The sequence below is a fragment of the Cibotium barometz genome, chromosome 31 (assembly GCF_041138505.1).
Source record: "Cibotium barometz isolate CiBa-2024 chromosome 31, ASM4113850v1, whole genome shotgun sequence".
NCBI classification, from domain to species: domain Eukaryota; kingdom Viridiplantae; phylum Streptophyta; class Polypodiopsida; order Cyatheales; family Cibotiaceae; genus Cibotium; species Cibotium barometz.
Window position 1 is genome coordinate 23,108,164 of NC_141076.1, and position 24,150 is coordinate 23,132,313.

A 24,150-nucleotide genomic window follows, 5' to 3' on the forward strand; every position below is an offset into this window, starting at 1 on the left:
AGGCAAAGTCATCAACAAGAAAATAGCCTTTAGCTTGTCACTAAAAGGCTGCAAACCAGAGTCTTGCAACTGACTCAAGATACCTGTGAAAGCACTCAAATGTTCAGATGCAGGCTTAGACTCATCCAACTCCATGTTTACAAGCTTACGCATAAGGTGCACTTGATTCACAGGAGTTGTATTCTCATACGTATCTGTCAGTTTCTTCCAGACATTGTATGCAGTGTCAAGACGCTTAATGTCTGTGAGCACCTCATCAGACACAGCCATCTTGATGTAAGCAATAGCTTTCTTATTAAGCCTAGCGGCTAGCCCAATCATCATCTGACAAACATGTAGGTTTCTCTTCCAAAAGTGCATCATCACAATCTTTCAGAAATAAGATTCCCTGCATTCTATCCTTCCACAAGTCAAAGCCAGAGCCGTCAAACCTCTTGATTTCAAGAAGAGACTTTGACTCACCACTCGTAGACGCATTAGAGGCCATTTTGGTGCAAAAGGACCAAAAAATACACTGCTGTAATTTTTGACAGCAGGCTGCAAACTGAGATTTCAGCCTCTTACAAGCTCAAAACTCAGTGTAGAAGAGCAAGAAGTAGTAACACTGCGTTACCGGCACTTTATCCCAAGTGTTCATCAGCAATAAAAAAGGATAAATTTCAACAATAAAAGCTGAAATTTCAGCACACAAACAGGGCATACATCCCTTGCATAAATACTCCCACTTCAGCAGTAAAACCAAAGTGCATATGCAACAACCTCAAATCTGCAAATGGATTAAAAGCTGCTGCACAATGTATGCAATACATCAACTCAATGGCGAGTATTCCGCATATAAGATACATAAATGTGTGCCACATAAATTTCTTGATGCATATAACACCTGCGTTTTCTTGTAATTTCTTGAAAAATTCAAGAATAAAGGTCAAATTCTCTGCTCAATCAGTCCACAAATTGCAATACATTCACGAATGTCTGTAAATTATTGAAATTTCAGCAAAAGCCCCAAATTTTGGCGGTCCAATTTCTGAAATTTCTGCAAATAAAACAAAACCCCCAATTTCTCTCAACCTGTAAGTGCAATTTGAGCTTGTAAGGACTCAATGTGCTGTAAAAATGCTGAAATTTCAGCCACCTGTAACTTTCCCTTTTCTCCTGTAGTCGATTTTGCCTGCTAATCCCTGCTATGTCGCAAATGGGAGACTCTCACAGCCTCAAGCTTTAAAGAAAGGGCATGGGCTGTAGTGAGAGGAGAGAGAAAACATGTGGGCTGAAAATTGAAGAGAGAGAAAGAGCAGGACTGAAGTCGAAGAGAGAGAAAACACCTGCTGTAGGCTGCAAGGAGTGTAGGCGAGTACCTGGACCAGCTCTGATACCAGTTTGAAGGGCGCAGGATGCAGGCGATGGAGGTTCGAAGTGGAGTTGTGTAGAGAAGCAGAGAACGCGATATTTCTTGTGTGCTCAATACACACGAAAAATTCACACACTATTATTATGTTTAGGGTACAAAAGTTATAAGGGCCATTTAAATGGCCTTAGGGGTGGTTCACACCCAGCATATGAATAATGTACAAGTGAGGGCCTTTAGACCCAACAAGCTGGATACTCAGCCGACGTACGGTCTTCCTCGTCGTTGTTTTGGGCATTCATATCATTTGTACTCAGCATTGTACTGCATTTCTCCAAAGAATAATATAAACAAATGCTCCTGCTTGCAGGGGGGGCCTTTAGTGGGTATTGGGACCCAATACTGTGTCGTCTTCCACATTCTCATTCTCTCCTCTCACTCTCTACTCTCTAAAGTTGATGCTAAAGATTCTCACCACATAAAGGTATAAAGAAGGCCCTGTTGTGTGTTATCACGATCAACCTCAGTGCATGTAACATTGGTATCAGAGCATTAGGTTGGTAACCCAACTCGGCTAGCTAAAGAAGTGAGAGCATCCGGTGGATGGTTAAATTGCGGTCCGGAAAAGAAACCCAGGCCTCCACCATGTCAGGAGAGACATCACATCAAGAAGAAAGCTAGCAGGAAGGAATGGAGGCACAAAGCTTCCAAACAGAAAAAACGCTTCCGCCAAGCACAGAAGAGCACCTGAGAACAATGATGGAGCAAATAAGTTCTCTGAAGATGCAGCTTGCCGTTGAAAAAGAGAAGTCCAAAGAAGGCATCTTAGATCTGGCACAGGTCCTCCTACTTATTGAAGAACAGAGACGAAAAGACGATGAAGCAAAAAGAAAAGCAGATGAAGAAAAAGAACTGAGACGTGCGGAGGAACAGAGGGATAGGAAAGCCACACACAAACATGAGTAAGACCAACGCCGCAGAGAGAGAGCCGACCAAGAGTTCTAGCAAAGAATCAACTGGGAGGCTGTGCAAATCCAGAATCAGTAAACGACAGCACAAATTCTGGCAGCTCCACCTCAGCTTGCTCCGAGTTCCTCGTCCTCCACGGCCGCGACCACCACCGTCATATGCACCTCTCCAAATTTTAGTAAGTATGATGGTAAGTGTGATCATGCTGCAGTTACTCAATTTATTCATCAATTTGAAGCACATTTTCCATTAGCTAAAATCACAAATCCACAAGACAAAGTCCATGTGGCAACACCCCAACTCACTGGGGAAGCCGTCACTTGGTGGTAGCATTGGTCACAACTTCACACAGACCCCATCACAGGCCAATTCCGTTTTCATTGGAACACCGTTGTGGCTGACCTTGAAAAAGCCCGTTTTCTTCTCCCCCGGAGTACAGGACCAATCTTGAGGATGAGTTTTACAAACTCACTCAGGGTGGTTCCCCTGTTGACCTGTTGCAATAAGGTCATTACAATGGCCCAGCAGTTGGGCATATTGGAAGAAGATAAGCTCAAGCAGTTTATTCGAGGTTTAGACACGACCATTAGTGAGGAATTTTGAGCCTTAGACTTATGCATGGGCATTGACCCTCGCTCAGAATCAGGAGCTGATGTTGAACGGAAGTAAGCTCAAGCAGGTACAGTCTACCCCAAAGCCCCAACAATAGGCACCTACCCAGCAGTCATCTACCTAGAGTAAGGGGGCTTAGAACAACAAAGACCGAAAGGAGCAAAAGAAAAATTATTTGGGTCCACCGGGCAATAAGAAAGATTCTACGCCCAAGAAGACTCTTGAGGAAAAAGCTAAGGAGGGCATCACTGGGGGTTATCTCGAGCTCGATGAACAGACACGGTACATGGCAGAGAACCGTTGTTTCTTCTGTCACACTGTGGGACATGGGAAGAAAGATTGCACTAAGTTTCAAGCTGAAAAGTCTGCTAAGGCATCCACTTCCACAGAAGCAACCGTAGCATCATCATCCACACCTCCACCATTAGCCTCAAATGCTGTTCAGCTTTTACCCTCTTTGAATTCAGTGCCACCAGTGGTATTTGATGATAAGCAGGAGGGTGAGGTTGAGGGCAAGACAAAGGCTCTCATCCGTGCCTATGGCACTGCAAAGGGACAACTGTTCCTTGTCCTCTTTGACATGGGCAGTTCTGAGGATGCCATCTCTCCGTAGTTGGCCACCAAGATGAGCTGTACCTTGGTTCATTATCATTTAGATGTGGACGGGTTTTCCGCTAGTCTACGTACACACCACTCATAAAGCTCAGCGATTTGAGTTTCAACTTCAGCGGGCCACATTCCAACGTGATTTCATTGTCTCCCCTCTTTTAGGGTATGACATGATCCTCGGGATCCAATTGTTTCTATAGTATGCACTCATTCCTGATTGGAAGCAAGACACTTTCACCATCGTTGAAGGCTTTCTTGAGCCTCATTTGCGGGGATCGGAGCATTCTTGGCATTCCGCTCTTGGTCTTTCGTCTCAATATAGCAACATCATGCTACGAGACGACCTCCCACCTACTCTCCCACCGAGTAGACCTGAGGATCATCGCATAGAGTTGGTTCCTGGTTCAAAACCTCCCAGCAAGTTCCCCTATTGCCTTTCTAAGGCATTGGAGAGTGAGCTGGAGGAGCAGTTAGCCCAACTCCTTCGATCTGGATTTATCCGACCATCTTCCTCACCTTTTGCCGCTCTCATTCTGTTTGTCGAGAAGAAAGATAAGTCCGCATGCTTATGTGTGGATTACAGGGTGCTCAATAAGCTAATAGTGAAGAATAGGTTTCCCATGCTCATAATAGAGTACATCCTAGAACGACCCAATGGTGCAAGGATTTTTTCTAAGATAGATCTTAAGAGTGGCTACTATCAGGTTCGGATCTTTGAGGCCGACCTTCCAAAAATGGCCTTTAGGACCAAGCGTGGCCACTACGAATTTGTGGTGATGCCCTTTGGTCTCACCAATGCACCAACGACGTTCAACAAAATGATGTCTCGGGTTTTTTGGGATCTCATTGGCAAATGCATCTTCGTCTTCTTAGATAATATTCTCATCTTCTCAGGGATTGCAGAGCGGACAGGATTAGTGCCCTCTTGGCACGCCTTTGCCCTTGCACGGATTGTGATTATTTCCTGTCTAAATCCTTGCCCAAGACTCTTCGAGTGGAGGGCAGTTGCCATTTCTGCTAGTGCCGCATCACATCGAGATTGATATGCAGATTGTTTCATGGAACATTTAGGGTTTAGGGGGGCCTCAATGCTTTCATAGATGAGGCGTCCTATGTGGCGAGCTTCAAAGGGCCATAGTGGGGGGACCCATAGATATTCTGTTCCTCCAAGAGGGGCGCACCTGTAGATGCGAGAAAATTCTTCTAGGCAGGAGTCACATTTTCTGGTCCCCATCCTTTGGCCCCTCAGGGACGCAGGGAGGCGTAGCTGCTGCCGGCAGTGATTGGCTCAGGAGTCATTGTCTCCGTACATGCGTAGTGGATTACCATTACTATTGGAGAGGATAGTGTTGGCTTCCTCAATGTTTACGCTCCGAACGCTTTTGCAGGTAGAGCCCTCTTTTGGTTCTCAGTACGGCAGGCCCTCCCTTAGGCTGATTTTTGGTACTTGGGCGATGACTTTAAAACGATAGAGGTAGCAGAGGATAGACTTGGAGGTGGCACGGCCACGATTTCAGGGGCAGAGTACTAAGCCTGGGAGGAGATGATTCTTGCAGTCAGGGGACAGGACCCTTGGCATCTTCCAGAGTTTGGGCATAGCCCCGGGAGCCTTTGCTTCTGGAGGTTGGATAGGAGCACCAGCCCAACCTCTCCACACTTGACAGATTTTATGTTGATGAGTGGGCTTGTAGTCGAGGGGTATGATTGATACTTTGGCAGACACTTCATTTTCAGACCATGCCCTAGTTATTTTGTCCTTAGAGGACCCCTGGAGACATGACAGGCATGTGAGCTCGAGGATTCCGAACAGCCTCATTGAAGACCTCGAGATTTGCAGCAAGATAGAGCATATATGGACAAGATTGGATTTTCTTTCAGGCTCTATTGCGCGCACATTCTGGACAACATCTTTATCTTCTGGGAGGCAACAGCTTCAGCCAGGATGTGGCAGCAGGACCTCATTGTCCTACTCCTAGACTTTGAGAAAGCTTATGATAGAGTGGATTGCAGTTTTCTGGAGGGTACTATGTGTCGGATGGGATTCCCCATGGAGTGGATTTGTGGAGTCTCAGGACTTTACTCAGCCTCACACAGCCAGGTTCTCATTCAGGGAGCTCGTGGCGACAGATTCCCCCTCACCCGCTCAGTTAGACAGGGCTGTCCTCTGGCACCTTACCTCTTCCTATTCGTCGTCGAGGCCATGAGTAGTTTTCTCTCTGCCCAAGAGACGGGGCTTCAGGGATTGCGTCTTCCCCTCCGCATGCAGGAGGAGCTGCTGGACTCAGAGTTTGCAGACAACACAGCAGCTTTCTTGGTAGGAGATGTGGGAAATCTACAGAGATTTGCGGAGGTGATTGAGGTTTTCTGCCTCGCATCAGGAGCACAGATCAACTGGCACAAGTCGTGTGGTTTTTGGGTGGCTCAGCACCAGCCCTGACTTGGCGATGAGTTGAGGATTTCTAGTGGATCCCGAGGGGCACTCCAGTTTGATATTTTGGCTGCCAGGTTGGCATTGATATCTCTCCCGAGCAGCAGCTTGCCCCGCTTCTTCTAAGTATTCGGAAGAAGCTTCTTTATTGGAGCTCGGCGAGGCTATCCCAGCAGGCCGGGTGGTGGTGGCGAACCAGGTACTTCCGGCCACCATGTGGTACATCACTTCGTGCTAGGCCTTTTCTCGGGCTTGTATTGGCCAGGTACAACGATTTATTCAGAATTTCTTATGGGCCGGAAGTGATGGGAGGCCAACTAGGGCCAAGGTTGAATGGAGGTTGATTATTTAGCCTTGTCGCCGTAGAGGGGGGCTAGGCCTCATTGACCCGGCTATTCAGAGCCCCGCCCTGCTAGGTAAGTTGATTGTTAGAGGCCTCCTTTGTGGTGGTGAGCCTCTGAAGGATTTTCTGTTGGCTCGGATTTCAGCCCGCACCTTGAGTCTTGGGCGCCCTTGGCCGTAGAGTACCCGATGGATCTTGATAGAGATGCGAGCCTGTGGTTTTAGCGTGGCTTTTGAGGACAGATTTGCAGCTAGCTTACTTCGTGCTTGGGAGCACCTTAGGCCTGCCCTCAAACAGATAGCTCCAGTTGCATCAGAGGAGTGGCTTCGGCAGCCTTTGGTCTGGAACTCCTTCATCCGCTTCTTGAGCATGGGACCAGCCAGGTCTCTTGGAGATTGGATTGCCCACAGACAGTTACCCCCGAAGGTGTAGAGAGGCCTGACAGGGATCTGGGGCAGAGATAGGCTCAGCATTGACATCGACTCACCTATCCCTCAGGAGTGGCTGACTCCCCTAGACCCGACTCCCCCAGTGTGGCTAGGCGTGTTTACCCGTCATGATATCCTAGTGGTGGTCCATGGAGCAGATGAGGACAGTGGTCTGCTCACTTTCTCGTTTGGATCCCATGGCAGACCAGAGAGATCTGAGCTTCCTTTGGAGGAATTTAGTGACTGCACCTTGTTGCAAGAGAATGGCATATTGATCCAGCACCGGCCAAGGTGGCCACGGAGAGATTATGGTGGCTATGGATATGGGAGTGCTGCCCTCTCACGCGCGTGCAGTGGGATTCGGGAGAGTGGACTTGGCATGATCCAGCGGATCGGGAGGAGACTCTAGGTGTCCCCTTGTGTTTAATGTGGTTGATCACTTGGGGTGTGCAATTAAGGAAGATGAAAGAACGCACACAGGCATTGACACGATCCCACAACTGTGCCTGAGTCTCCCGCTCCTTCCTCTAGTAGATAGTGAAAACTCCTCCAATTTTGGTCGTGGAACTCCAACCACAATGAAATCAGCGAGATCATAAGACTCTAAGACAGACTTCATCATTACCTTCTAGATGCCATAGTTGGTCCCGTCCAACTGTCGGTCCACCGGGAATGTCGGGAGGGTGGGGATCTTCACATGCTTCTCAGCCATCTTGAGCAAATCTGCCATCTCGGGGGTTCACAAGGTGTTGTGAAGGGAGGCTGGGTGGGAAAAAAAATGAACAAGAGGCTGCAACAACCATGCAAGATGGCTGTCTAGCAATGATGGCCGTCTTCTACCTGCTTCTCCACGTCCCGAACAGCCTAGAAATTCTCCAATCAGCACCAAAAGACAGAAAACCCTCAAGCTCTCACTGTCTCCAAGCTTCAAGCCTCCTGGGGCTGTGATACCATGTCGGAACGGGCAGCGGAAATGAGACAAACTGTTGTGAGAAAGAAACGTAGAACTATAGGAGAGAGAGAGAAGCTGTATAAACTCTACTATATACACAAGATCCGATACAAAATGGTGTGGGGGGCAAGACATGCTATATATACTATCTGGGGCAGCCAGTCGGCTAGTAGTAACTGGGCTGATAGCCCCCAAATGGGCCCACGACTGGATAACAACTAGCCAGCCAGTATAAAATGGCAGTCAGACTCATAAATATTGTAGGGGCATTGGTCAACTCGAATGGCATGACCAGGTACTCGTAATGACCATATTTTGTGCGAAAAGATCACCTTCGCGAATGCGAATCTAATGATGAGGCTTCCATCGCGAAGAAATACTGAAGGCAAGGGTATTTAATCATTTATTATGATTTCTAGCCATTGTACTTGTTGTACCAGCATTTATACTTGTTGTACCAGTCCTTGTATTGATTGTACCAGCTTCTGTACTTGTTGTACCACACATTGTACCGGTTGTACCAGCTTTTGTACTTGTTGTACTTGATGTACCAGCCATCGTACCGACTATACCAGCCACCGTACTTGCTGCACCAACCATTGTACCTGCTGTACCGGCTGAATGGAGAGTTGTACTTGCTGTACCAGCTCTATTGCATGAAGACCCGTGGTTTTTGGAGAAGAATCAGTACCCACACGGAGGTATATGGATTATATTGTTGGCTCGGCATTTCTACAGCCTATGTTCCGGCTTGGTTGCCTTGTGTTGGGTTGTGTTATGGCATTTGTATAGGGATAATCCGGCATCTCCCGTGGGGATAGTAAGGCCCCTCAAAGCTTGTACATGATATTATTCTCCTTGGGTAATAAAATACTCCAAGGGGGGGTCGTCCCATTCCGGTCTCTATGTGGTGTCACATGTGCAAGATCCATTTTCAGCATTTGTGGATGTTTTGTTCAGCTTTTATGTTTTATGCAAAGTGATGATGGATGTGTTAAGGCTATGGCCATGTTTAAGTGTTTTAATATGCATTGATGGTATCAACAAGTGTGTAAAAGGTCCTAGTTCCCCGGGCACCCGCCGCGAGTTACATTGGTATCAGAGCATAGGCTTTCTTGGAAGCAGAGGCTTCTTTCTATCAATAAGGAAGAGAAAAGATCTCAAGTGGGGACCACACTTACCATCATTGCTATTAAGCATGGCCAGCCACTTCAGAGCCTATGAAGCAAGAGCATGAGCAATAGACAGCTTGGTCTAAGGATTTATGAATTCACAAAATTTATCTTGGAAGTATGGAGTTGGCTTTATGTGCACACGTTTAGCACTCTTTCCATATGGATATTATGGATTATATTATCAAGCTTACAGGCAAGCTATATGGAGATATATCTTAGGATATCTTAAGGATATGGTGATGAGATATTTTTTTTGGCTTCATGACCAACTTGGCAAAGAAAAGCTAAGTATACTTTGAGTTTGCAAAGTTAGTGCTTTTGCTATGAAGTGTTTTTGATGTTCACTAACCCTTGTATAGCTATGCAAGGAGAAAGGTGTTATTGTTTGCCTTGAAATGGTTTTAGGGAAACATTGTTTATGGCTCCCTTTATTGGGATGGATTATATCTATGGAGATTTCTTTCTTGGACGAGATTTATATAGATATTGGGCTTCACAAGCAATTTCTATGGAGGAATCTGTCCGAGTTTATAGAGAAGAAATCTTTGGATATCTCATGGATATGATGCTTTTATAGATAAAGTCCACCTCTACTCCAAAGTGTTGGTTTGCACGGAGTATGTGGTAAGAGGTATGGTATACAGGTCTATGGATTCCTGGACTTCTTTTCTAGGGATTTGAATTCATCCTCAGGTTTATGGATTATGTTTATGATTCTCTTTTACTGGGATGGATTATTCTTTTTGAATCCCTTTATTTGGGATGCATTGGACTTATGGAACTCATGGTTCACATACCTTGTGTTCTCTTGTCCTACGTGCTCTCTTGAAGATTGTTTCTACCATGTGAGGGTGGAACAATAGAGAGCAGATGGAAGGGAACATGGGCACTTCAAAGGGTAGTGACAAGCACAACATACCCTGTGTAGTGTTCTCTTGTCCTACGTGCTCTCTTGAAGATTGTTTCTACCATGTGTGGGTGGAACAATAGAGAGCAGATGGAAGGGAAATGGGCTCTTGAGAGGGTAGTGTGAGTTGGTGGCCGAAATGCCTACAAACTATTGGTGGTCGAAATGCCTAAAAACTATGTGTAGCAGAAATGCTTATGGAACACCAGGTTATCTATGTCTGCGAGTAATTGTTTTATCTTGTTACTTGAGCCCACCTCTCATCCAAGGTGTGTGGTCAGAGTACCAACACGGAGTGCAAGTGGTAAAGTGGACATGACGGGACTTATGTCTATGCCAAGGGTCATGTGGACCGATGTCTTGTTGGCAAGAGACTTATTTTGTCGCACCCATTTACTTGGGACATGGATTATGATATCTAGACTTATGGGACTGTTTTGTCTCGCCCATTTACTTGGGACATGGATTATGATATCTGGACTTATGGGCCTGTTTTGTCTCGCCCATTTACTTGGGACATGATTATGATATCTGGACTTATGGGACTGTTTTTAGTCTCGCCCATTTATCTTGGGACATGATTTTGATATTGGTATTATGGAGACTTATTTAGTCTCGCCCATTTCTTTGGGACATGGATTCTTCAGTTATATTGGATTTTTGAGACTGTCTCGTCTCGCCGACTCGATGGAACATGATTATATCTTGAAGCTTAAAGTTGCGGACAACTTTTAAGAAGCTGGGGAGGATGTCACCAGCCTGGACATTTCCCAGTCTGAAAGGGGTCTGGTGGACTCTAGGATGTTTAAATATTTGGAAAGTACAAGCTTTGGGAATGGGGGATTATCCTAGAATACAACGGACCACACTCCTAAAATTTAGGAGAGTTGCTATTTTTGGCCCGACTCTGATGGGAATTCTGTACGCGTCATCACATGTGGAATTGAGCAGATACCAAGAGTTGGCAAAGTGCCTATGACAGAATGTCTACTAGTTGGGATATTTTTAGAGGTAAAGATTATGGAAGCACTCATCTCTTAGATTGGGACATGTGGCAAGAAAGTGGACCAAAGTGAGACAAGTGGCCTGACATTTGTTAGAAAGTGGATCAAAGTGAGACAAGTGGCCTCACACTTGTCACTTCAGCTATTGTGTGGCTCTCCACTTGTCATTGTAGCCTTCTCTTGCCATTTTAGCTCATGGGAGGCCCAAATCTATAAATTGGAGCCCTCTCTCTTCATTAATGGAGGCTCTCTTGCTGCACACTAGCCTCTAACACCGTTACAGGCTTCCCTAATGATGGCTACTCTCTTTCTCTCTCACTTGAAGGCTGCCTATGAAGAATACCGGCTGTTGGGGACTGTTTTGGAGGCTTCCATCGTGAAGAAATACTGAAGGCAAGGGTATTTAATCATTTATTATGATTTCTAGCCATTGTACTTGTTGTACCAGCATTTGTACTTGCTGTACCAACCCTTGTACTGGCTGTACCAGCTTCTATACTTACTGTACCACCCATTGTATCGGCTGTACCAGCTTCTGTACTTGCTGTGCCAGCCACCGTACCGGTTGTACCAACCACTGTACATGCTGTACCAGCCATTGTACCTACTGTACCGGCTGAATGGAGAGTTGTACTTGCTGTACCAGCTCTATTGCATGAAGACTTGTGGTTTTTGGGGAAGAATCAGCACCCACACGGAGGTATATGGATTATATTGTTGGCTCGGCATTTCTACAGCCTATGTTCCAGCTTGGTTGCCTTGTGTTGGGCTGTGTTATGGCATTTGTATAGGGATAATCCGGCATCTCCCGTGGGGAGAGTAAGGTCCCTCAAAGCTTGTACATGATATTATTCTCCTTGGGTAATAAAATACTTCAAGGGGGGGGTCGGCCCATTCCGGCCTCTATGTGGTGTCACATTTGCAAGATCCATTTTCAGCATTTGTGGATGTTTTGTTCAGCTTTTATGTTTTATGCAAAGTGATGATGGATGTGTTAAGGCTATGGCCATGTTTAAGTGTTTTAATATGCATTGATGGTATCAACAAGTGTGTAAAAGGCCCTAGTTCCCTGGGCACCCGCTGCGAGTTACACCACCAGTGCCTGCCCACAGGGGCCCTCGGCAAGACTACCCGTGATCTGCCACATCCATGGCTTGAGTAAGCCTCTTGGTCCAAGTCCAGACCACAATGAATCAATAATAATCCAGGAGTCACTTATATAGTGCTTATTGTTGCTATACATAACAGTCTAGTCATAAATAGGCGGATTAATTAAATCTGAACCCTAGCCACGTGAATCGGCATGCTTTCTCTAATCCCAAGGTTCCCCTAACCGTGCTGGATTAGTCCTTGGACTCCGCACTGATGCTTCCTAGTCCAGGGTTACCCAGACATCTAACTTAACCATTATAAACCACAATTAACATCAGATGAAAGATGAAAGGGTACCAACACATTTAAACAGTCATAATAAATATACATTATATTATGAAGTCTTGCCGAGTTACAAAAAATAGAGCTGGGATCACAAAATGACCCTGCAAAATGCTTGAGTATCTTCCATTACAAAGGACAAATCATGACCCTTTCAATCTACATGGACGCATAACTTTGAATATATATCGGTAACTCAGACACAGACTTGTTCCAGATCTGTCCAAGTCCCGCCACCAGGTTCACACGATACACGTGATCACTCGGTTGCATCTTGAGTCCTAGCTTTTGCATTAATGAAGGTGTGAGTGCAGCCAAGGTCAAAAAAGGATGTGCACAGTCTTCCGCATGCTAATTGATTTTTTCAGGGCTTTATTGAGATAATTTTTTTTCTTAGAGAAACGAAGTCTAAAACTGGCTCTCTAGAGGAACTCATTTGTTTGAAAGTTGCATCCACTCAAGTAAAGAAGGCAACATATTCTTTTATTTAACCATTGATTTATTTTGTGTGTAACAGGTGCCCAGCATGCAGGAATTATAAAGTAAGCATGTTGTGTAAAATTAGCCAAATCTTCATTCCCTTTTTTTAAAAGATAAAGAGTTTGTGTCCACTCAGAGCACTGGTTCTTTGGTTTTTGCAGCCACAGTACGAGCGTGTGGCAAGGCTTTTTAATGGTCAAGATGCCGCACATCCTGGTATTGTCTTCATGGCAAAGGTTGACTGTGCTTCGAAGGTGATTGCAAACTTGCTTTCAGGAGAAAGTCACTCACATCCTAGTAAACGTGTTACTGGTTTCATGACAATTTTCATTTGGTACTTCAACACGTTTTGCTGTTATTGGATGGTCACGCAGGTAAACACTCCGCTCTGTGACCAATTCAAAATTGAGCAGTACCCCACCTTACTATGGGCTCCACCCTCAAACTTGGCATGGGTCTCGGGGGAGCATGCTGGTTGGGAAGTGATTCAAAATGGCCGCAAAGCAGAACTGCTGCTTCAATTTATCAACAATAAGATTGGCAAGTATGGCTGTTTTTTGCCACTCTTTTCACAATTTGATAGTGATTTGTATTGTCAAAGGAGCGATTCTTTCATGTTACTGGTGATGAAATGCAAGCCTTATATTGCTTTTGGACAGAGCTTACACATTGGAGGATTCAGTGTCTTTTGAGGATCATTTATTGCAGGGGGATGAACTTGACTTCGGACAGGTTTGTAGAAAAGGTTACTTGCTCTAGGTCTTATTTTGATGCTTATTCGGTAGATGAAGATAGTGGGTTTGTGATGCTCCCCAAAAGGCCACAGTTTTGACAGCATTTGTCCCATGAATTGGGTCTGTGGTAGAGAAGGTGGCTATTTCCAATTATGACATTGAAGAAGCAACTGCAAAAGCAATGGATATTATTTTGATTGAAAAGGTTAGTGCCATTTGTATCGAAAGTAAAGAGAAGTCAAAATTGTAACTTTGCACTTTGTCTTATGTATTTGTCTTCTACAACTGATTTCTCTCTCTCTCTCTCTCTCTCTCTCTCTCTCTCTCTCTCTCTCTTTCTCTCTCTCAGAGTATGACCACTTGAATGCATCTTAATTTCTTTGTTTCTGTTTTTGCTTCGCAATTTTTGTCTCTGTTTTTGCATATCCTTTTGACCTTTTATGGGGTGCTGCTGGCTGTATTGTAGCTCCTAAATCAGAAAACTCGGTCTTCCTTTATTCAATTCTTACAGCTGCTGGTGGTTCATCACCCATCAAGAAAGTGAGTTTTTCTTTGATGCATATTGGTTCTAGGCTGATTGCGGTGGATGCTTTTGTTTTGGGGGTAACCATTTTTGCCTGTGTTTGTTCTCAATCAGCTGCCGAAAAGGCATTGCAGATCTGCTAATGAACCTTGAAGAATTGTGGCCATCTTTTCCAAGACAGGCAGATGTGAAAGTGCAGGAAATTGATAATGATGCGGGTATCCAAGAGCCTGATTTTAAAGCATTAGAAAGCTTCCACATTTGTGGTGATCACATACCTCGCGGATATTGGGTCTGTTGCTTATCCAAAATTTTGAAGTTATTGAGGTGGATGAAGTACTTGGTTTGGATTTCCCTTAGAACGATGGGTGATGTTGCTTGTACATTAAAGTGTGCTTAAATTTTGAATGTGATACAAGTATGACTTTCGTACTTTGGAGGTATGCTAGATGAATTCTTCTTGTTTTCTAAAACAATACTCTTTAGACATTGTTTTATCTTTAGATGTTTCACAAGGTCTTTTTGTGGTTCATTCAGCAATGTTTGCGAGGACTGCATTAAGTCTTCTTCATGATGATGAATAGGTTTGACCCAACATTAAAATTGTGTGTGTGTGTGAGGGAAGGGGGGAGGGGGGGGGCGGACTGGGTAGGGTTGTATGCCCTCCTAGATCTCTGATCTCTGGCAGTGTAAAGATCCTGGTGGGGGGTGGACTAGGTAAGGTTGTATGCCCTCCCAGATCTTTGGCAGTGTAAACAAATCCTATATCCTATGGGACACAGATAACCAAACCCTTGATAGGGGTTTGTTTTGAAATGTAAGGAATTTGGACACACGAAGTTTTCTTTAAGCTTAAATGGGAAAATTTTGTGGGTGCCTGTTTTACTTGTAAGAAGCTTTGGCATATGCAATCAGAATGTCCGTCGCTTTTATTGCGGCCGCCTATTACAGATATGCCCCCTCTTTAAGTTGCTCCTACCCCTTGAGTGCAAACTCAAAAGGGAAAGAATGTAACTCACTTGTAGCATGCAGGTCTGGATAAAGGGAAAGCAAAAGTTGCCACAACAAGCTCTCATGCAGAAAATACGAAAGATAAAGATAGACTTGATTTTGATGCATGGCAGTCTCCCAAAAAAACAATAACCCCTAGATAGTGGCCTATGGTCTCTCGTAATTGGACAGAGGGAGCTTCTACAGCTGGATCGACTACTTTGGTGCCTGACACTTTAGGTAGCATTACAGGAGTAGGTAGGATGTGGGCTGTAGTAGTGAGAGGTGATTCTTTGTTTGCTCATGGTGCAGAAACCTCATTGCGTACAAATATTGTTGATGTTCAAGCTGCAGAACACACTTTACATGGTGACATAGGCAATCAGGTTGTCATGCAAGTTGAGGTGTAGTCTTTCTTTTCACTTGTATCGTAATATTTTCATACTAATCAAGTGCTTTACTTACAATATACAAGGCCTATGTGATGTAAATAAATGGAGGCTTTTTTGTTCATATGCAAATACTATGCGTCCCCATGTGGTTCGTTTGCAGGAACATAACTAGCACAGTTTTGCTAGAAGACAAGGGGTCTTCTCTAGATATCATGTTTTCTGTGCGGGAAACCCAAGCTTTTTTTGACACTCTCATTATAATGGTTGAGCATGAGTTGCAGCCTGTACTGGCTTACAATGATCCAAATGGTCGTTGGCTTGTGGTGCAATGTATGATTGCAGGAGAGCTGCATGAATTTGCAAGTGTATATGCATCGCAAACTTCTGAATATAGAGTTGCGATGTGGCGCTCCTTACGAACATATCCATGGATTTCAAATGCTTTTATTATAGGGGATTTCAATAATTCGCCCAACTTTCATGATAACACCTCTCACTGCTCTCACATGAGAATTCTGCAAAGCACGATTGGGCCCAGACAGTGAGTTCTTTAGATGCATGCGATTTGTGTACACAGCTCATGCCACATTCAAAGGGTTATACTTTTCATCATAATGTTCTTTTGCATTAATGGGCATGCTTAGACAGATGATATCTTCTCAATGTTGCTCGGTATGATGCTTACACATGTAAAATGCGGATTGATCACACACTGCGCCTCTGAGATCTTTCGCCGGTATGGCTTGGCTTGTACTTTGGCATGGCTAACAATGATTGTCCGTTACATCACAAAAGGCTACTTATGATTAACAACAGTTATTTGTTACATGCTCATTTCACTGATTTGGTACGTACAACTGCACATCCCCTTGTCATGCATATGCAAGCAGAGATATTGCTTGGTTCAATTTTGTCCAGCGGTTGTAGGCTGTGATACAGGACTATGGAAAATGGTATATGGGAGAGAATAGAAGACAAGTAGAACAAGACAAAATTGCAGTGCAAGAGTACACTGAAATTAGCTAGTTTAGAGAGCTGAAAGGTCTAGGCAAGTGGAAGTCTCCAAGCTGGGATGGCTTGACTGTGGAGTTCTTTAAAATGTTTTGGAATATTTTGATATCGCCAATTTTACTTCTGGTAAATCATTGTTGGAATGTTGGACAATTACCATGCTCATGGAAAGGTGGTTTGCTGAAATTACTGCCCAAAAAACAACTCAGTGAAGCTATATCAGAATTGGTGTCCTATCTCCTTAATGCCTATCATATATAAATTGGTCATCCAGATGCTTGTTAATAGAATAAAGGGTGTCCTACATGCAGGTTTACATCCAGTGCAATATGGATTTGTCCCTAGAAGGAAAATCATTGATAATATAGCAGATGCATACATAGGCATTGAATATGCCAAGTATACGGAGCAGGATGTTTTGAAGATCTTTGACATAGTGCATTGGGACTTTGTAGCTTAGGTAATGGACATAATGGGCTTTGGGCCAAGAATGAAAAATGTGATTTTTTGGCTTTATCAAGAGGGAACAACTAAATGGGGCACCCACTTGTGGGCCAAGGTGGGGAGGGAAACCCCACACTTAACCCCTTAAGTGTGTGGGGGTGGGTGCATGGCCACCTACCCACACCACACCATGAAGCTGGCCGCCCCCATGCAAACGTGGGGAGCCGGCCAGCTGTGATCGATTAACTCCCCTCCAACATCTACAAAAAAAGGGACCACCCTTCTGCTCACACACACATGATCGTGCGCCTCCATCTCCTCAGGCTGCTCCTCCGCGCCTCTTCCTCTACAGGCTGCAGCCAGGCGGTTTCAGCATCACAGCAGGCGGCTGTGGCTTCTGTACGTGGTTGCGTTGGTTCTCCAGCAGGCTGCCCTCTCCTCTGCAGGCGGCTGTGCTCCTGCAGCCAGGCGGCCGTGCACTGCAGCCAGACGGCTGCTGTACTTTCAGTTGGCGGCTGTGTTGGCTCTGTCCAGCAGGTTGCGCCATCTCCACCTCCTCTGCTGACGGCTGCTCCCTCTGTCAAGCTGCGCCATCTTCACAAGCAGATAGCTGCGCATACTCTCTACAGGCGGCTGTACCTCTTTTCCATCGGCGGCTGCTCCTCTTCCCATACAAGCGGCTGTGTCCTGCTCAACAGTTGGTTGTGCTCCTCCGCAGGCGGTTGCACCTCCCTCCATAGGCGGCTACACCTTCTACACAGGCAGCTCCTCCTCCTCGACAGGCTGCTGTGCCCTGGTGTCCCTCTCAAGTAGCTGCTTACAAACACCTCGGGTATTTGTCTTCCATTTGCGAGCTACAAGTAAGTGAATTCAGATTTAAAGAACTTTGTTATAAATCTGAAAAAGGATTCTATCTACGGCTAACACCCGTTCGTGCCGGGTAGTCCAAGCTTTTGGAGAACCACAGTCCAAAGGTGCCGAGATCGGGAGAGCCAGGCGTTAGTGCGGGAGCGCCTGTTTGTGCGTGGTCTAGGAACACCAGTGGGGCGCTCTCTGCGGATTCCAGTGAAGGCACAGGATCGTAGAGACTGGACCACTCAAGTGGTTGCTCTCCTTCTAACATCTACTTCGAGTCTCTTGTTTAGTACTGCATTCATTTGTACATGGACATCATCTGGTTCATTAAACCCATGGAGCATTGTATTTGTTAAATACTCCCAATAATATATCATATATTGAGGGGGGGTCGGCCCGTTCCGGCCCCAGTGCTGGTGTCCATCTATTTCATTTCAATTTGCAGTTGTTATTTAGTTGTCCATTTCAAATTGTGATATTAAGTTGTGCTATTACGCGTGTGGGTGTCCAACGGAGTCTATTCCCACTTGACGGGATCGGTTTCATTGGTATCAGAGCACGGTTGTTTCCCTCTTCTTAGTGGGGAAACGAACTTGTGTATTGGACACCCCGCTTCTACCACACTTAACACAATGGACAGCCAAGGCAACCCTTTGGAAGTGCCTAATTCGAGAGGCCCATCAAGTGCCTCACGTGGTTCTGATGCTCTACAAGGAAGGCACAAGCCCCTTGAAAGGGTAAATGATAGGGATTCAAAGGGACAACTGTCTCGAGGAAAGACAGTCATGCTAGAAGAAGAGCCTGATGCAATGAGGGCTGAAATGGAGCATATGAGAAAGCTTTTGCAGGCACAAGAGCAAGAGCTAAAATTTTTGCATGAAGATCCCCATGTGCGAAGTGCCATTGAAGCAAGGAAAGCCGATGCAATGGTAGATGTGACTTTTGAGTCCATGGCACGGGAAGTGGACAAGAAGCCAAGGGAGTTGGCACTTTCTTACCTCCTTCGCAAAGGTGACATCAAAGAGGGGGAAGATGGAGAGCTGAAATTCAGAAATCCACCTCGCTTGAAGCATGGAGACCCCGCATCTCAAAGGTTGAGGTCTTTTATGCAAAAGGAAAAGGTGACAATCACCTCTCGTCATGCATTTTCTCCACAAGGCACAAAGCCTGACAGATATATGTATGCTAGTGCTCATGGAGGGCATGATGGTCACATGCATTCAAGACATGTATCCCATGGTAGGGGTGACAAGTCTGCCACTAGAAGAGCTTTGCCTTCTGAGTTGTCTCATGGAGAGACATTGCCTTATGCAAGAAAGTCACATGCATCCGATTCTCAAGTTCGTGGAGCACATGCCACCGTGCTTCATGAAACTTCCATGATGGCCCATGAAGCCCATGCAGATAGGGCTGTCCCGTTGGATAAGGGGAAAAGAAAAAGAGAGGACCATGAGCCTCATGCCAGAAAGCTCAAGGAATTTAAAGCAGGTGACAAGTCTGTTAAGTTTGATGTTTTTCATGGAGAGCATGATGCTTCCAAAGTGTGAGCGTTTGTGGCACAGTTTGACATTGCTTTTAGCGAGGATTCTAAACCTCTTTTGAAAATAGTGGTAAAGGAGATCAACTTCATGATGTATTGGGTTGTCTATAGAGAATCTTAATTCCATGATATTGAAATGAGGGATTCTAAACCTCTTTTGAAAATAGTGGTAAAGGTGATACCTTAAATTAGCACACTCAACACATGCTGGAAGAGGAAATCACAATTTTAATAGCTTTACGCCCTCCATTAGAATGAGAATAACTTCTTTCTTGCTTATTTATTTTAAGATTTTTTTATGTATACATAGCTTGGTTCTATATCTATCCATCTCAAGTGATGCACAATGGAAATGTTACAAATTTCCATCCTAATGGCAATTTTGATCTACATCCGATTTTAAGGGATTTGAGTTTTAATATTGATAAAAACCTTCAAATTTTAGGAAAAAAACTACAAAAAATTTTAGGAGAGCCAAAGGGGTGTGAAAATGCTAGCATGTTTTTGAAAGGGACCGCTGCTCATTGGTGGATCACTGAAAAGATCACCAAAGATTCCATTTGCACCTGGAAGGCGTTTAAGGACAGATTCTATGCTCAGTTCTTGCCACCAAATGCGGAGCAAACTCTCACCCAAAAGTGGGATAGACTTGAGCAAAGAGATAATGAAAGTGTGCAACAGTATGTCAACAAGTTTTGGAAAGTGTTGCTGGAGGTAACTCCTTTTATGCAAATCACTGAGGATGAAAGAAAGAGGAAGTTTTGCTCCGGATTGCAACCAGCTTATCGTTCGGGCATTGAATTGCACCCGAAACATACTTTGCAACAGCTCACAGCCTTTGCTCTTGCTACGGAGCAATTGGTGCTCAAAATTAAGCAGGATCAAGGCGGTTCAAAGGGGAAAGACAAGGCTGTCCCAAATCTGCAAAAAGGTGGACAGCCACCTAAAAAGAACTTCCGGGAGACCCACAAGGGAGGTAAAGCTGAAAATACCTCATCTAAAGATCAGGGCCCAAAGAAGAACAAATTTGGCTTGACCCCGGAGCAAAGAGAGCAATATGCCAAGGAGGAAAAATGTTTTTCTTGTGGTAGCAAAGAGCACATGTTTTGACAATGCCCTGACCGCAAACCAAAGCACGAGGACAAGCAAACCAAGGCTAATGTACATGCAGTTCTCGATGTGCAGGGAAACACAAATCATGATGCAAAAGAGCGGATGGTATGCAAAGCTTGGGGTCAAATCAAGGATCAGTCCGCCTTATTCATGTTTGATGACTGTGCAACCGATAACTTCATCTCTATACAAATGGCAGCTGATTGAAGCCGAAGCTGCTTTTGTTGGTAAAGAGGTGCAAGTTACCCCACTGATAGGGAAGTTGCGCATACAAATCCAGGGCTACCTTGATAATGAACATTTCTTAGTTGCATCATTAAATGGATGTGATGTATTGTTGGGCAAGCCATGGCATCATAGGCTTGAGCCCCGCAAAGAGTACAAGACCAACATGATTTCTTTTATGCATAAAGGCCGCATGCATTTCATTGATGCTGGCAAAGAAGGGGATTCCATCCCACTTGTATCTCACATCCAAATTAATAAAGCAATGAAAAAGAGTCTTTCCGCGTACTTGGTTTTTGTTTGTGATAGCATTGTACCAAGTCATCAAAATGTGGATGCTATGACTTATGATAGGCTGAATTTTCTTCATGCATTCAACGACTGTTTTGCTTTATGCATTGCCAGGTGAATTACCTCCCCAAAAGGGGAGGATCATCGCATAGATCTTGTGCCAGGTAGTTCTCCACCTAACAAACCGGCATACCGTGTGAGTGCCACACAACAAGAAGAGATCATGAAGCAGGTAAATGAGCTTTTAGAGAAAGGTTTGGTTCAGCATAGTTCCTCATCTTATTGCTCTCCTGTACTTCTTGTTCAAAAGAAAGACGGCTCATTCCCCATGTGTGTGGACTATAGAGCTTTAAACAAGCTTACCATCAAGAACAGATTCCCAATTACGCGTATTGATGACATTTTGGATAAGCTTGATGGTTCGGCTTGTTTCAACCGTCTTGATTTGAAGAGTGGTTACTCTGAGACTGCAGCTACATAAGGCCTCTTGGATAATGCATCTGCCACTACATTTTTCTTTCCTGGAGTATGCACGATCTGAAAACGAAACATGGAAAGAAAGTTTGCCATTCTCATCTGCTTCTTCGAAAGCTTTGTTTGAGATAAAAAGTATCTCAAGCTTTAATGATCTGTCTTGACTACAAATTCAGTCCCAGGAAGATAATGTTTCCATATCTTTAAGACATGAATTACAGCCAAGAGCTCTTTCTCATAGATATCCATATGAAGCTCAGCATCATGCAAACGACGGCTCTCATATGCAACGGCATGCCCTTCTTGATTTAGGACAGCTCCTATACAATCGCCACAAGCATCACAATCTACTACGAATCACCTTTGCAAGTCAGGAACAATCAATACGGGTCCACATATGATAGCATGCTTGGGCTGCAAGAAAGCATCCTGTTCTTTTGAAGTCCATTTGAAAGTGGTTTCCTTTTTTGTGAGATCATGTAGAGGGGTGGCTATCATGGCAAAATGCCTTATGAAATGCCTATAATATGAACATAATCCTAGAAAACTACGTACTTGATGTACGTTTTGCAATTCTGGCCAATTCCGAATGGTCTCTATCTTTGCAGGATCCATTGTTACTCCATCCTTGGATACAATGTGACCCAGATAATGTATCTCTCAAAGGAAGAACTCACTTTTCTTGGCATTAATGAAAAGTTTATCCTTCCGCAACTCTTCGAACACTGTGACCAAATGAGTTATGTGTTCCTGCTCATTCTTGGAGAAAACCAAGATATCATCAAAGAATACTCCTGTAAATTTGCGATGGGGTCGGAATATCCTATCCATCATACGATTAAATGTGGCAGGAGCATTGGTGAGACCAAAAGGATTACCAAAAATTCATATAATCCAAAGGCTGTCCTGAATGCAGTTTTATGGACATCTTGTTGCACCACTCGTATTTGGTGTGTACGTGCATGTATTACTTGCCAGAAGGTGAAATTTGACAGGCCAAAACCTCCAGGTTTACTTCAGCCATTGCCTATTCTCTCGCAACCTTGGGAAAGTATTACTATGGATTTTATTATAAACTTGCCTAGATCCCAGCATGGCAATGATGCTATTTGGACCATTGTGGACAGGTTTAGCAAGCAAGCTCATTTCTTGCCCGTCAAGAAAACCATTAAAGTTGATCATATGGTAAAGCTTTTTCTTGCTAATATTTTCAAGCATCATGCCTGGGTACTAAACTTGAGTTTTCATCAGCTTATCATCCCCAAACTGATGGCCAAAGTGAAGCTGCAAATTCAGCCGTGTTGGATTTGTTGAAGTGTTATGTGGCAGATTAAAAGACTCCATGGGAGAGGTATCTTCCACTTGTTGAGTTTGCTTACAATAATACGATCCATGCCTCCATGGGAAAGGCTCCGTTTGAGATTATTTACGGTAGAGTGGTTTTGCCACCCATCCTTCGTACAAAGGATGAGATTTTTGCAGCTGATGAATACGTTCGTGACTTGGATGTAGCCTTTGCTCAGGTACGGACAGCCATTGCAAGGTCTCAAGATAAGCATAAAATGGCTGCTGACAAGCATAGAAGAGACATGCAAGTCAAAGAAGATGATTGGGTTTTGCTGAAATTTGAGAAGGCTAGGCTTTGGAAGAGGCCAGGACGAGAAGGATCATACCCTAAGCTTTCTCCTCGCTATTATGGACCCTTCAAGGTGATTCAAAAGATCAATGAAGTGTCATACAGGCTTGCTTTACCTAGTCATTGGAAGATTCACAATGCATTTCATGTGAGTCTTTTTCGGAAATATGTGGGGCCAACGGTTTTAGGGGTAGCCAACCAAGGTGGCTAGGCCCACCGAAGTCAAGCGTACAAGGCCGCATAGCCAGAGTGGTGGAGCCATGTAGGCCATGGGCATGCCAGGTGCATAGAGGTGGCCATGGGCCAGCCAAGCAAGCCTCTGCTAGACGCGCAGGAGGCGGCCATGGGTAAGTAATGGCTAGGCACAGAGGGGCCTTTGCGCACAATCCGACAGGCACAACCCGGCCCGCGTAGAGAGAGAGAGAGCGCCTGTGCCGAGTGAAAAAAGAAGAGGGCAGATGTATGTGTGTATGGGACACTCGCACAACAGGTGAGAGCATGCCACATTGGTGTCCCAAGACAAAAACACGCTGTGCTTTTTTTTAGAAAAGCACGAAAGGATGTTTTTTTTAAAGGGACAAAAAAGTGGGCAAAGGCTTAAAAAAGCCTTAGTTTGCCTTTTTTTTTTTTCACAAAAATCCAACACCCGCCTTACTCTAAAGCAACATGACTGTTGTAGCTTTTTCTCCCCTCTTCCGACCTCCTCCTTCCTATCTGCAGGTATTTTCATGAGCAAGGGTTTCACACAACCCCTCACCCTCATTCTCCTTCTTCGCATCACGAAGCTTTGCCTTGCCGTGAACCTTCTCATCTACCCTGCCTACCTTTTCTTTAAACTTTCACTACCTTTACAATGGTGAATGAAATGGCTCCTTCTACTCCTATCTCGACGGCCATGGCATCCGTTTCAAATGACAACAACTCCGGTTCCTTGGACCCTAACATGACTATATCCTTCACTGTTAGGCATTAGCAGAGGATGGATAATATTTTGAATGCCCTCAATTCACGTCTCATAGCCCTTGAAACTAGGCTTCAAAACTGGATTCGATTCAAGCGCAACAGGCTACGATGCAGTTTCAAGGTGTTCCCTTTTCCGGAGAGAAATGTGAGTGGGTTTTAGCAGGCTGTGCATTTCTTATTAAAAATCAAGGGGAAGGGGAAAGGTGAAGCATTTGAACACCTTCAAGACGGATGTGGGGGCTTTTGAATGATGCAAAAATGCTAGTGGTA

The 24,150-nt window shown here is 44.6% G+C and overlaps 1 protein-coding gene across 2 annotated transcripts in view; it reads left to right on the forward strand.

Annotated features, from left to right (window-relative positions):
- LOC147620638 (sulfhydryl oxidase 2-like) overlaps positions 1-24,150 on the forward strand; it is a 34,943-nt gene that overhangs the window by 2,784 nt on the left and 8,009 nt on the right. For both annotated transcript variants that reach the window (XM_086824898.1, XM_086824899.1), the window contains exons 2-8: positions 12,727-12,751; positions 12,851-12,943; positions 13,064-13,233; positions 13,349-13,421; positions 13,560-13,628; positions 13,890-13,963; positions 14,061-14,238. In XM_086824898.1, coding sequence (XP_086681024.1) covers positions 12,727-12,751; positions 12,851-12,943; positions 13,064-13,233; positions 13,349-13,421; positions 13,560-13,628; positions 13,890-13,963; positions 14,061-14,238 — 682 coding nt within the window. The remainder of the gene's footprint in view (positions 1-12,726; positions 12,752-12,850; positions 12,944-13,063; positions 13,234-13,348; positions 13,422-13,559; positions 13,629-13,889; positions 13,964-14,060; positions 14,239-24,150) is intronic.